Genomic DNA, 14,040 nt, shown 5'->3' with positions numbered 1-14,040 from the left:
CTACTCTCTCGATATTGACTGAGCATGGGCAGGAGCCAGGCTGGCTCTGTATTTTTCTGAGTGTAATAAGCCAAGAAAGTCTTCCACAGTGTCATTTTAAAAAAGAAAAGCTTCTTCCCCTAGGATCTTGGGAATTCCCATTTTCCTGGGAATTGTAGTATTTCTGCAGCCATTGCTCCAGCCCCAGAAAAAGGCTAGAATTCCCAGGACATGTGACTTTCCCAGGACCCCAAGAAATGCATTTTTTTAAGCCACACAGAAAAAAATTGAAATAGATCCAGCCTTGCTTTTTGCACCTGCCCAGGAAGTACCTATAGGGGTCAGGGGAGGGTGATGTGGTGGGCTGGGACTGAAGTGGCCAACTTGTTTGGGAAAGATTTGCCTGGTGTGACTGTTTGCTTTTATTCAGACTGAACCAGTGGCATAGCCGTTTGGAACCAAATAGAAGCTTTGGTGGTCAAATGAGGCCGAATCTCTTCCAAAGTGAATCAGATACCAAAGCTCCACACAGCCCTACTATATGATAATAATAATAATAATAATAATAATAATAATAATGAAAAGGCAAGTAGATTGATCAAAAAACATCACAAGAACATTCCAGGCACAAGTGTAGTGAATTGAGACTTAGCCAGCAAAGCTATACTGTTTGGCAGTGATACAATTATGGTCCCACTTCAAAATAACAAGAAATGTAGAAGGATATGTGGTTTATGAGCTGGTATAGTATAGTTGGAAAGACACACAGTTATAAATCAGGGAGTTTCCAGTTCCAGTTCTCACCTCAGCCCTTAACTCACAAGTAGTTTTAGACAAGCTGTTATTTCAGTTGCATATCAGCAATATGGGGATAGTAATACTATTTTACAGAGTTGTTGTAAGAATTAACACAATATGATGTCCATGATTGTAATCTAAATGTGCTATATAAATGCTAAATATTACTAGTACTACTACTATTATTCATTGCAGGTCATAAGGGATTTCATTCTTGAGGAGCATGATTCTGCTTAAAGAAAATATTGGTTTAGTGTATTCTGCAGAACACTGGAATGTGCAAATGGTGGCTTTGCTCTTGACACAGATTGGGTCTATTTATTCTTTCTGGAGCTGTTCCCTATCCTGCTGCACATTATGATGGGGGTGGGGGTGGCAGTGGGAAAGCAGACAAAATGCAACATGGAGGGAAACTGTGCAAGTCTTCTGTAGTAACCAGAACTGATGTGAAAACAAGCTGAAATCCAAAATTCTGGTGCTAAGAAAGCTGATGAACACGTGTGCAATTTCACCATATTCTATGTGAAGGGTGCATCGGGAAGAAAAACCCTCCTTTTTAAAAATGAGGTCTTTGGTTTCTGTCATTTGGTTGTTCCCAAACCTACTGGTTTCAAGAGAAGGGTGCAAGAGATTTCACAATAGTGGGGGATCAGATGAAACTTCTGAGGTTTGGTTCACGATCAAGCTGCCAAGCCAGTTCGGCATCGAACTGTTTGTGCGCACCCCTAGAGCAATATGCCTGGTCGACTCCTAGACTGCACTTCTGGACCAAACATTTTTGTTTTCTGGAATATTTGAAAGTCTAAAGTGCATTACTTGATTAGTAATCCAGTCAAACACAGTAGCAATGCAATCATTGATAATAGGACTAGTTTAGATTTGAAGAACAAATCTTAGATTGGCAGCAGCTGCAAATTGTAATTTTATTTTGATTGATTTTTTAAAAAAATCACTTATTCTGAGGGAATAAATATTTCACTAGACGCTTTTTCACATGTCCAGATTTCTATTTCCTTAGGGGAGGGTAGATAGCAAAAAAAGAATTCGAATTTTTCCACCCCCACCCCAGGCTTTCACATCTGTAGTCCAAATCCTTTTGGAACATTCCCTATAGTTTTCTTACAAAACATTATAGGTAACATGTTAGTCTGGAGGAAAGTAATGTTTGAGGAAGAAAACAAATTATTGTGAACAACTAGCAAGATACACTGGGGAAAAAATCACAAACCATTCAAGTGAGAAACATGAGCATATTTTGAGTAGTGTTTTTAATTCCCTCTATTTAAACAAAAGTTACAAAATCATTTCTTCTCCCAAGGATTTTGTATTGTGCTATAATAGGCAGTTTCCCACCACCAGTAAAACTGATTCAACATATTCTCTCTCAGGCTGCTATCTATAATATACATTTTGATATTACACCAACACACACAAATACATTACTTTTTCTCACAAGAAGATTGATCTCCATATACACAGCAAAATGTTTGAAAAGTAGATCATGTGAACCGCCCCTGGCCCCCCCCCCCCACTATTATCCACCTCAGGATTCACTATTGCTATATTAAGAAAGCAAATGGTTTTTTGGCAGTTGCAAATAACATGCCAAACAGCCTATAGAACAAGTGAGAAAAACATCCTAGCAATAGGAACTGAGGGTCATGTATCAGTGAATGGGAAAGGAACAAGAATTTTATTCAAAAGTAATAAATGGAGGGCGAGGTGAAAATCATTGCATTATAATTAAATCCACAGACAAGCTGCTGCTTTCAAATTAAGTCTTTCCTAAACAAGGAGAGAAAAAAAGCAAATATTCAACTGGCACGTTTGGTCTTTGTTGTTAGATGAGTATCAATTCCCTTCCCCACACCAGTTTAACTTACATCTACCAGTGGCTGCTATCAAAACAGTGGTGTGTCAGTTGGTAACCTCCAGGCTTGACTATTGCAATGCGCTCTATGGGGGCTGCCTTTGTATGTAGTTTAGAAACTCCAGTTAGTTCAAAATGTGGCAGCCAGACTGGTCTCTGGGGTAACCAGAAGAAACCATATTGTGCCTGTTTTAAAATAGTTGCACTGGCTGCCAATATGTTTCTGGGCAAAATACAAAGTGCTTGCTATTACCTTTAAAGCCCTGAATGGTATTCTACCAAAGACAACCAAAGGGCTCTGTGGTCGCCAGGAGTCAACACTGACTTGATGGCACACTTTACCTTTACCTTAGAGAGCGCCTTCTTCTGCATGATTCCTACAACACGTTAGTTAAGGGTTCATTGTTGGCCTTCAGGAGAGCCCTTAAAAACTATCTGTTTGGCCTGGCCTTCCAAGGTTTTTAAACTGTTTTAAATGTTTTAATTGTTAATGGTTTTAAACTGTCTTTAAATTGTTTAGTAATGATTGTTTTTAAAGGACTGATTCGTGGATTTTATTTTTGCTGCTGTGCACTACCCAGAGTCATTTGGATGGGGTGGTATATAAATGTAATAAATAAATAAAATAAAATTAGAACCTGAATCTTAAGTCATACCTTCTAATAGAATATTCTAAATTTGAACTACCTACCCTGTGTACCCAGGTCTCTGCTCCTAAATTTTTTTGTTCTTAAATAGTTGTACATGTGACACAAAATGTAGTATACATTCTACCAAGCTAGTAGTAGAGAGCTTGAGAGCCTCTTCTACTTCCTATCCTAATAAAGAACACCACTTAAAATCAATGCTTGACACTTACTCTCAGGAACAATTCTCAATACAATTGAGAATTGTATACAATAAAGAAACCATAAGTTGAAATTTTTGCATTACAATTTTTCTTCGAATGCAACCCAACCTGCTAAGACCCAATATACTTTCCACATAGAGACAAAACTACAAGAAGTTTGGTTTCTTTCTTTGGCTGAGTGCTAGATTTTAAAGCAGCATTCCGTAGACTTACTATTCTACTTGAAATTTAAAGAGCATCTAGATTTACTGTCCCATCAAATGCAACATTAGCTTAATGGCATCTTCATTTGAACTGAATGTCAATTTCCAGATATATGTCATAGCATTTGGCTTGACACGACAAAAGGATGAGACAGAGCTGAGTTGGATATTAGTCACTCTTTGAGAACAGCAAGGCAAGCTACTGACTGCATCACAGCCAACTTTAATAGCTTTAGAAAACACAAGCTCAATCTCTGTTAGATTCCCTTTCTCTGGAACAGCCACACACCTGAGTTCACTCAAACACTTCAACTGAATTCTTTCATGCTTTGATTGTTCAGCTAAGAAATGCAAAGATCCAGGAGTGGGGCAAAATACACTATCTTCTTGTACAAGACCTATGTGACTACTAGTAAGGACTAGTGATCTGATTTCACCCTCTAGTTTCACTGTTGTATAGAATAGTATTTGAATCTCTCCTAAAGGGGGTTTGCTGGTTTCCATGTTTTCATGGAGCAAGTAAACTAGATCAGCTAAATTGGCCTCGAAATTGCACGACAGCCGCACACCACTTTCAAAAACTACATCAGTGACTGCTGAAGTCCAGTCAAGTGAAAGTAGCAACAAATCGCCTTTCAAGAGCGGGTGATTTAAGCAAACATAATCTGATGATGGTGTCACAGTGCTGAGTATGTCATAGCATATTTTTTGTGTGAAATATTGGTTAAAGGTAAATATTTTCATTACACTGTCTTCACTAGAACACAGAAGTCTGATGCTCTGTCCAGCATAACCAATTTGGATTTCTCTTAAAGTAGTGACAGGTAGAACATGAAAAATTTCCAGAGAATTCTGACTGCTCTCTAGCTGATTGGCTGATAGAACAAGGGCATACATAACAGAACTAAATAAAAGTAAGCATGCAGGCTCTGGTCTAGGATTTTTCCAGGTTCCCACAGCAATCCAGTACACTCCTTTCAACTCTGCAGGCTTGGCACAAATTTCTGGAAAGTTACAGGTCACATATTGCAGCAGTTCATCTACAGGACATAGCTGCAGTTTGAGAAGTCCATTGGAAAAGCACACAAAATTCTGCTTGAGCACAAGGCTAGTTTTCACTGTTTCATTACTGCAACAGTTGCTAGAGCCCTCATAGTGATTAGCTGTACAGATATCAATTGAAATTTTGGAGGTCAAGAATTTCATGGGATCTTCTTTTTGCATAAGGCTTCTTGGGCTGATGTTTGCATCAAAAGTCCTGATTTCATCCATTAAATGAGGGCCATTCTCCTTCATATCTAAATGCAAATTTAACATTTTTTTAATAAACGGCCTTTTAATAAATGAAGTCATGTGTGTGAACTTCTCATTTTTGTCACAGAGATTGACTAGATCTTGGATCTGTTTAGAGAACCAACTTCTTTTAAAGACTTGACGGCTGATATCACTGTATATACCGGATAACTTGCTGAGCAGATGTCTTTGGCCATAATTTTGTTCTGTTCCTACATCTGCTTCTGGGGGATGTCTTTGGATAGCATGCTTAGACTTTTCATTGAGCTGCTGGTTTAGAATCTGCTGCTCACACGCTTGGGGAAATTGGTTGTTCTGCTGTCCATGAGAAAAGGAATAAAAACCAGCCTCACGTTTATCAGAGACTAAAAGCTCTGAGGACTGTGTATGGAGTACATGGAAGGAACCTGATTCCATTTCTGAGCTACTGAGTTCCACAGAAGCAACGTGTAAGCTTGTGTTTCCAGAATGATGGAGTGCTGCTTTTATAGCCGATGAATGAATCATACCATCTTTGTCACAAATTTGAGAAGAAGAATCTGTGACATATGTAGAGCAAGTTCTCTTCCTATTAATGGGCCTAGGTTGACTCAAGTCACATTCATGACTGCACAGCCAGCCGACAGATTCCTGTTCTAATTGTCTCCCTTTATTTGTAGGTCCTTGCATCATGCAGAACTGCAGGATTCTTCCCCAATTAGGATTAAGTGTGTCTATGCTTTTCACTTGCTTACTGATGCCTGCTATTCTTGTATCTTCACCAATCAGGTTATAGCATTGGCTGTCATCATTAGGTGGAGCAAGAAAGCCATAACTCGGCAACCAAGACTGTCTTTTCTGTTTAAAATGTCAAAAACAAAACCCAGAGGTGGCTTTGTTTGCTTAACAGAAAAACTGCTGATGTAATTTTTTAAAGTAGATTTAGTTGTGTTGTGCAATTCTCCATTAAATAGTAGCAAAACTGAATTCGATTGAATGGGATCAGTTTTGATTGAAGAAAAGCAGCTATAAATTTTTTTGCCACCATCTTGCATTTAGAACAGTATCCATTTCATAAGTTCTGGAGGACCAATCCTTATCCCAGAGGCCATGATAATACCTCTCTTGATTTTACAAAGTAGGAGTGGAACCTATACTCCCTATATGCCCCGAAGAGGCAAAAATGTTTAAGAACCAGAATTCGTTGAAAAACATTTTTAAAAAATCTACTTAGAACAGAACAATGAAGATGTATCTGCAAAGAAGTTTGCTATGACAAGCAGGAATTGGAAACTCTGGCACTGTGCCAAGTTATTTTGAAAACCTTAATTTACCCATACTATTTGGCTATAAACATGTATTCCTCTCACACCACTGACATGACAGGAATTGAGTCATGCTTCATTGTATTTGGGTTGTAAGCAATTAATTACTCCTGATCATAAACTTTGTTTCTGTCATGACTTTGAAAGGGATACTGTTGCAGCATAAAAACATGAAACCAAGTTTGATCACCACCACCATCACAATCAGTTATAGAAACCCAAAGCTTTACAAGAGCAGAAACTTTAATTTAAAACCTTTTCCCATTGGCCATTAATCTTGCTGGAATACAGAGTTCTAATTATGCTGCAAAATGTTAAGAAATTTAATTACAGAGCATGCTATAATTTAAGATTAGCCCTTCTTCAAGCTGACAAGCTATAACCTACCTCATACTTCAACTTGCGCTGAACAGTACCATTATGAAACTTCTCATTATCCTAGAAAGCAAAGACAAGACATAGTTCAAAACATCTGCAACTCAAATTCTTGCTCAATTTACTACTTTTTCATGCTTGATGGAAGCAAGTAAGAGTAGATTTGTATGGGGAAGGAAGTAAAGGCAAAAAATGCAATAAATTATATTTTGTTTTTTAATGCAGCCATCAACTCATGAAGAGCATCAGGGAAATATCACTTTGTGGAGACACTCCCCCCCCAAAAAAAATTGATCATAAACTCATGTTTTGGACCTTGCCATTATATTTGCTCACCTTTATAAATTCTGTAGATTGCAACAAACTATTATTGTTCTCTCCAGAAATATAGTGAATATTTTGAAGACGTCTTTGAACTTCTTCTTCAATAAAGGCATTTATTCTAGAAATTTTAAAAATGGAAAAGAAAAAAACCAGACAGAAGAATTATTCAAATATTGACATACAGACCCTCCATGTGCACAGCATACAGCCATACAAAAGGATGCAAGAGGGCCAGCAAAGCACTGACACCTGGGTATACTGGAACACGGAAATTAAGAATGACATTTCCATTGACTAGATACAGTACACAATAGCTTTTGGTGGTCAGGGATATCATAGCATGAGACTAACAACAGTAATGGATTTATGGTTTTCATATATTTTCACATGTTCAGAGCCTTTGGGATAGGGGCAGGTTTCAAAGTAAGTATTTTCACTGAAATCACAAAAGGAATTGCTTGCCTTGCTCTTAAGTTTGCTACGGTTACTAATTGTAGGAAAGAGAAGAATTAGTGACAGTCAATGCCCCCATTAATTTCAAACATATGGCTGCAGCCATAGGCTTCAATTCTCCATTAAAAATCAATGGGGTTTTTATTATTGCCTTCAAAAGCAACAGGATTGCTTCAATAGCTTGCAGCATATAATTCTAGTTTCCACTGTGAAATTTGCTTATTTATAATAGGAGATAGTATTATCTTATAGTTGCTAGAGAGAGCAGAATTTTGGTTAAAAGCAATGGAAGGAAGACTGAAATTATGTGTGTATGGTGATGATGTTGTTTAAAATATAACCCCCAAGGACATTTGCAGGGAGGTTAGGGAAAGAAGAAAAGAGATTTGGCTCTGTGTATGCTATTGGGTAATACTTCATATTCCCTTGATTACATGGCATTAAGTAGATTTCGTAGACATTGGAAAGTATGATCATAAAATGCTATAAACCCTCTGGGCCCTAATCTTAAAAACTCATGAGCTACTCCAAGTAAAATCAAAGGAGGGCCATAGTCTTATTTGGGAAATATTTCAAACTCTTCAGAGCAAACAAATGTGCCATTCTCCTTCAATTACAAGAGTATTGTTTTGGCAATTTAATTAAAGACATCCATCTAAAAATACTTCAGTAGAAAATGGGGTCACAGAATTTTCTCTTTTTGTCATTTAACTTGGATAACACAAGAATACATACCTGTCGTCAACCAGTGGAATAAAGTGAGCCTGAGATTTTGTAGCATTAGAAGGTGAACCACTATGAGATACCTTCTCTTCTATGGATCCAAGGCACCCTTTCTCAACTCCATCGTATATCTTCTGCTTTAGCTGCTGTATTTGCAAGTCCAATCTGTCAGCAATTTTCAATGCATATTATTTAAGTGTGTCAGTTCATAGGAAGGTTACTCAAGTTCTGCTGTCATAAGCTTGCCCAAATCAAGCCCCTAAAGAGAGACTCTACATAAACTAGCAGCGTGTCTCTGGGCTAGTCACTTCTCTCTCAGCCTAACCTACTTCACAGGGTTGTTGTGAGGAGAAACCTAAGTAATACACCGCTCTGGGCTCCTTGGAGGAAGAGCGGGATAGAAACAAAGAAACAAAGAAACAAACAATGAAAGTAGGGGACAGTTTTATAGTCCAGGCCAGCAAAGGTGTGGAACATATAGCCACATGTTGAGATGGACTGGGCGAAGATCTCCTAAGTAATTGCTCATTTCACTTTAAACAGACCCATATTCTATAGTACTTTCAACTGACTGTCAAGTTCCCTTGTTTTCTAGTGCATTTTGTAGATCCAAGTCTAGAGTCAATAAAGCCAAAGGAAAAAATCAGGATATTCTCCCATAATTTTTATTTCTTTAGCTACACATATGTATTAACAAAAAGAATGTTGCAACTACTTAAACAGCAAAGCACCCATTTGTCAACAGGAAACTACATTAGGATGTAAATATATTAGTTAAACAAATGAACACCAGTAATTTTCACTGCAAATATCTTAGTCAGCTCATTAAAGTTAGATTGATTCATGAGTCTTGGACCATTAGCACCACTTGAGTAACCTCGCTTTATTTTAGAGTGCCAGCAGTTATTTCAACAACTCAGCCTCAAGTGAAACTGGTACAAATCAAAAGATGCTACTAGATTCAAAGGCATGCAGACAACAATTTTAAAAATATATTTCAAGTATTGTTGAAGAAATACAGAAGTTTTCCTATATATTTGAAGTTCATTATTTGTTGGTGCCTCTTTAAATACCTAGTATAAAACTAGTATGCAAAAACTTCAAGGCAGGGGGTTTTTTTTTGGAATACTAAGGCTCACTATTTTCAAATTTCAAGTAGTCTCACATTTCCTGACGGTCTGAACAGAAATCACTCCAGATGGTGTACAAACATTACTGAACATCTAAGATTTGCACTTGAAAAGTATTAAACAAAGAATTTAAACCAGAACAGAGTTCCAAAAGTTTGCTTCCTCAGCTCCACCTAGCTTTTGCGTGATCTGTGGACATGTTTGCTTATTATAGGAGTAAATTTACTCTGATCCAGACAAGAATGCTCAATCTTGGATGGAAAGAGATGATGTCAATTATATATTCTGAAGGGTAGGTGGGTCTACAGATTTTGCTGGCTCACGCTGCTAAAACCATTCCTCATTCAAACGTATGACACTTTCCCTCACTCCAAAACTGACAAAAACTTTTTAGCAAGAAATGTTGGTCTATCAATTAGCCAAACAAAATTGTATGATGGTTCAGTCACATCTTCTAAGTTTAAAAGAGAAGAGCTGAAAAACTGAGTTGTCATGCAATTTGTTTGGTTGGTGGGTAAAGTAAAGGTAAAGTGTGCCATCAAGTCGGTGTCGACATGTGGCGACCATGGAGCCCTGTGGCTTTCTTTGGTAGAATACAGAAGGAGTTTACCATTGCCATCTCCCATGCAGTATGAGATGATGCCTTTCAGCATCTTCCTATATCGCTGCTGCCTGATATAGGTGTTTACCAGCGGGGATTCGAACCGGCAACCTCTGGCTTGCTAGGCAAGTAATTTCCCTGCTCTGCCATTAGGTGGCTCCAGAGAGATAATTAGTAAGCAACTGCAATTATGCAGAACAATCAAAGAGAATACTGATGGTATGAGGATTTCCCTCCCTTTCCTCCTGCTTTACCAACAACAAACTATTCATAGAGAAAGCATAACATGCTGCTGCTGTGGTACTTAAGTATTTTTAGAGACTGTTGCATCTCCTCCCCTCAGAAAGAGCCCATCTATTTGGCTGAAAAGAAGGGAATGTTTGATGCAGTTTGAAGTATCCTGCTCTACTTTTCACTTTGGATGTCCTCTGATGAATGTGGAAATGACTGGGGAATTCCAGGTCATGTGTACTCTACAAAACCAACTCGGATGCAGGCCAAAAAATGTAAAACTGAAAACATGACAAAGACCCAGATCCAGGCTGAGCCTGTTGGGACTGATATGAGGGAAGCAGGACATTAGTATTCTCCTGTGAGCAGTTTTCAAAGAGTAAGTGATGATGCATATTTTGAGATTAATAAAATATATTAGTTTATGCATGTCATAAGGACTGAAACCCCAAAGTTCTCTTGGATTGCAGCTATAGAGTCATAGAAATAAACCAGTATGCTTCTTTGAAACAGCTGTTAACACCATTTGTACAACTCATGTTTGTTCCACCATTTGCAGATCATCAATAATTCAAAGATCATTTATAAAGAGAACATTTAATTTAAAGATTAAATAATATCTCTTTATATTAAGTGTGTGTGTGTGCATGGGCACATTAATAATAAAAACAATTTTCTTCTTACCGTTCTCGGTCTTGTTCTAAGGCTTTTTGTTCTGCCTCTAGAGTAGCTTGTAGGCCTGCCTGTTCACAGGAACTGCTGTTCAAATTTGCAAGTTTCTGTTTCTGCTCTTCAATTTCTAGATCTATGGTGGAACGGCGCTGCAAAGCGGAGTGCCGCCTTTCCAACTTAGCTACCGCTTGTTCCAGTGCCTCTCGCTGCTGTTTTTGTCTTGATTCAAGAATTTCTTTTTCCTTTTTCCGGACCTTTTCTTCTTGACGAGCTACATTGGCAGTGAATTCAAATGTTTCTTGAAGCTGCTGGAGTTGGCTGGCACTGTCCCTGTACTGTACAAGCTGTTCTTCTTTTTCTTCCATTTCTTTCTCAACTTCATAAAGAGTATTGTCTAAGCTTTGCAGGCCTCTGTCAAGTACCTCAGAAGCTCTTTGCTTTTCTTCCAATAAAGCTGGCAAATGATTATTCAACAGGTATTGAAGTTGCCGTTCTTTATGCTGCAGTCTGTATTCACTCGATTTTATTTTGTTACATTCTTCAACACCTAGGGCAACATCAGAGGTGTTCTCATCATTTCTCTCAAGATTCAAATACTGTGTGTGCCTTAAACGATCCAGATGTTCATGCTCATCAGCTACTTCCTTTTCTAGATGATCCCTTTGTTGAACCAACTCTCTCTCTAAACTAATTAGCTGTTCTACCTGTTTCTTCTTGAAATCTATGAAATTTTGCTGTGCCTTTTCTAACTCTTCACCGTTTTCATCACCTTCAGACTTGGCTTCTTTGAGTCGCAAGAGAGACTCTTTGATGTCTTCAAGGTCCTTCTTCTCTTCTTCAACCCGTTGCATGTCTCCCCTTTTGAGCAACTGTATCATGACCTGTTTGTCTCTAAGCTGCTCTTCTAAATGTGCTACCAGCATTACTTGATCTCTCTCCTGTTCATCCAACCTCTTTTTCTCCAATTCTAGCTTGATATACTGTTCCTCTTTTTCCTTTTTAAGCTTTTCCAGTGCTCGGAAAATCTGCATTTTCTCTGCCTTTTCATTTTCACTGAGCTCTTGTAACCGCTGCATTTCTTCTTTAACTCTATCAAAAATTTCTTCTTGCTGTTTCTTTTTTTGAAGTTCTATTTCTTGCTGTTCGCGTAGTCTCTCTTCTTCAAATTTTTCCTTTTCTGCCAGCAAGTCCTTCATCCTGCTTTCTATATGAAAACATCTCTTTTTAAGATTCTCCTCTTGTTTTTGAATTTGCAGCTGAACTATTTCAGTTTCCTTGCGCTGTGACTCCACCTCTTGTTGCATCCTTTCAATTTCAGCTTTGTCTGATTTTTGTTTTTCCTCCATTTCTTCTATCAGCTTTCTAAGAGTTAAATAAAGAATTTTTTTTCAAATATTCTCCCTCTAAGATATTACAAACTTGCCTCTTTTTCATTCTATTTCCTTACACAGGGAGAGATGTATGACTATTATGGAACTTTTGAAAGAGGAAGCCCTGGATCATAATTATAACTATGCACAAGAAAATGGTTTAATTTTAAAATGAACATGTGATATATTTTTAAAATAATTTACTAAGAATATATAGTGAATAAAGTACAATACTATATACAGTACAAACACATGCTTAAAAATATTCAAGTTAAATATTTAAACATTTAAAAAACGGTAAAGATTTGGTTGTTAAATATGTAAGGTACGGTACATAAAACTAAAGAAGGGATTTGCACTTTGTTCTTATGTTGATTTCCCTAATTTTCCTTTGTGTCCTATTTATTGAATTTATGTATTGCTTTAACTTTTTAAAAAGTCCAAAGCAGTGTAAAAAGTTAGATATAGTACAACATAATTAAAATAATTGTGAAAATGTACAATTAAAAAAATAAAGATCATGTTTTGTAGTGAAAGTTCAGACATAGTTGTGCCTGGAGGCATGTTAGTTTTAGTCTTTTTCAAGACAGCAACCTGTTCATGTAGTCTTAAGGTTAAGTAAAAATAATTTTGAACATAAATGCAGTACCATGACAAAAATTAAGACTAGGGATGTGCACGAAATGATCATTCGAAAGGTGTAATGGGGAACCTTTAAGAGCAAGGAGAGCAGGTCTGAACCCGCTCCTCCGCCGCTTGCTACAGCAGGAAGCTGCAGCATTGCACTCCCCAGCACCCCTTGCATGGTGCCACACACATGCGCGGTGGCCATTTGCATGGTCAGCAGGGGTGCTGCTGCAGAAGGAATGCTGGGGAGCGCGACACCTCTTGCTGCAGCAAGTGGTGGTGAAGCAGGTACAGAACTGGTCTCCTCGTTCTTAAAGGTTCCCCACCATACCTTTCGAATCATCAGCTCGTGCACATCTCTAAATTAGACTTGTGAAAAGAAAAGGTCTTTAATCTTGAGACAACAAAATCTTTCTCAAATGAAATATTCCTTTTAATTTTCCACCATTCTCTCAAAGGTTTAATTTGTCATTTTAACAAAATATATGTTCAAAGGAAATAATATAGCCCTTTCCATCTACCATATACACATCAGCACACCTTACCTTTTACTTTCTAGTTTTTCTAGTTCTTCTCGTTGCTGTCTCTCAAACTCTAATCTATTGGTTTTTGAAAAAAGAAAAAGTAAATTTTTTTACAAAAATAATTGTGAATTATAATTGATGCATTATAAAATTGAAAATGCTCGATAAATTAACAAAATGTGTCTAATTTATAACCACAAGATAACAACATTAAACAAAACAGATGAATAATTAGCACTGCTATTACAAGTTAGGTACATGCAGGTATAGCAATAAAAGAAATCGAGTTTCTCTACCTTAGACAGATTGGTCCTTTTATAGGGAAAAGACTGCCAGAGGAGGTAGAGAGAAACAAAGTCATCAGTTAAGAAAGTAGTTTATAGAAATAAGATTTTAGGGGAAAGCAGCAACAAATGATTGAATCCTATTTACAGAGAACAACAAATACGAATACAGATGTACAGAGGCTTGACTTAAAAAGGGACCCTAACCAGTGTTCCCTCTAACAGGGATTCCCAGATGTTGTTGACTAAAACTCCCATAACCCCGAAGCAAAAGCCATTGCAGCTGGGGATTCAGGGAGTTATAGTCAACAACATATGGGAACCCATGTTAGAGGGAACACTGACCCTAACATGAGAGAAAGGCATCTCCATTCACTCAAGCATGAATATTCTTGCTGACTACCTCCCTCCAGCTGCAGATCCCTACAC

General features: G+C 37.7%; 1 protein-coding gene across 9 annotated transcripts in view; it reads right to left on the bottom strand.

Moving 5' to 3' along the window:
• The window catches only part of KIF16B (kinesin family member 16B), a 180,399-nt gene that overhangs the window by 69,760 nt on the left and 96,599 nt on the right, over positions 1-14,040 (bottom strand). For 6 of the 9 annotated variants that reach the window (XR_008313368.1, XM_053284535.1, XM_053284534.1 and 3 more), the window contains exons 18-23: positions 13,624-13,656; positions 13,349-13,402; positions 10,819-12,168; positions 8,185-8,337; positions 7,009-7,114; positions 6,685-6,735 (exon numbers count right to left, since the gene is read on the bottom strand). Coding sequence is in view for 8 of the 9 variants with exons in the window: in XM_053284535.1 (XP_053140510.1) it covers positions 6,685-6,735; positions 7,009-7,114; positions 8,185-8,337; positions 10,819-12,168; positions 13,349-13,402; positions 13,624-13,656 (1,747 nt within the window). In the remaining variant the exon portion in view is untranslated. Of the gene's footprint in view, positions 1-2,304; positions 2,563-6,684; positions 6,736-7,008; positions 7,115-8,184; positions 8,338-10,818; positions 12,169-13,348; positions 13,403-13,623; positions 13,657-14,040 lie in introns of those variants that run through there. The other 3 variants (XM_053284536.1, XM_053284538.1, XM_053284542.1) reach the window with 2 other exon arrangements.

Source organism: Hemicordylus capensis, chromosome 1, assembly GCF_027244095.1.
Source record: "Hemicordylus capensis ecotype Gifberg chromosome 1, rHemCap1.1.pri, whole genome shotgun sequence".
NCBI lineage: Eukaryota > Metazoa > Chordata > Lepidosauria > Squamata > Cordylidae > Hemicordylus > Hemicordylus capensis.
The sequence above is the reverse complement of the archived record's forward strand: the minus strand, read 5'-3'. Positions and strand labels throughout refer to the sequence as shown.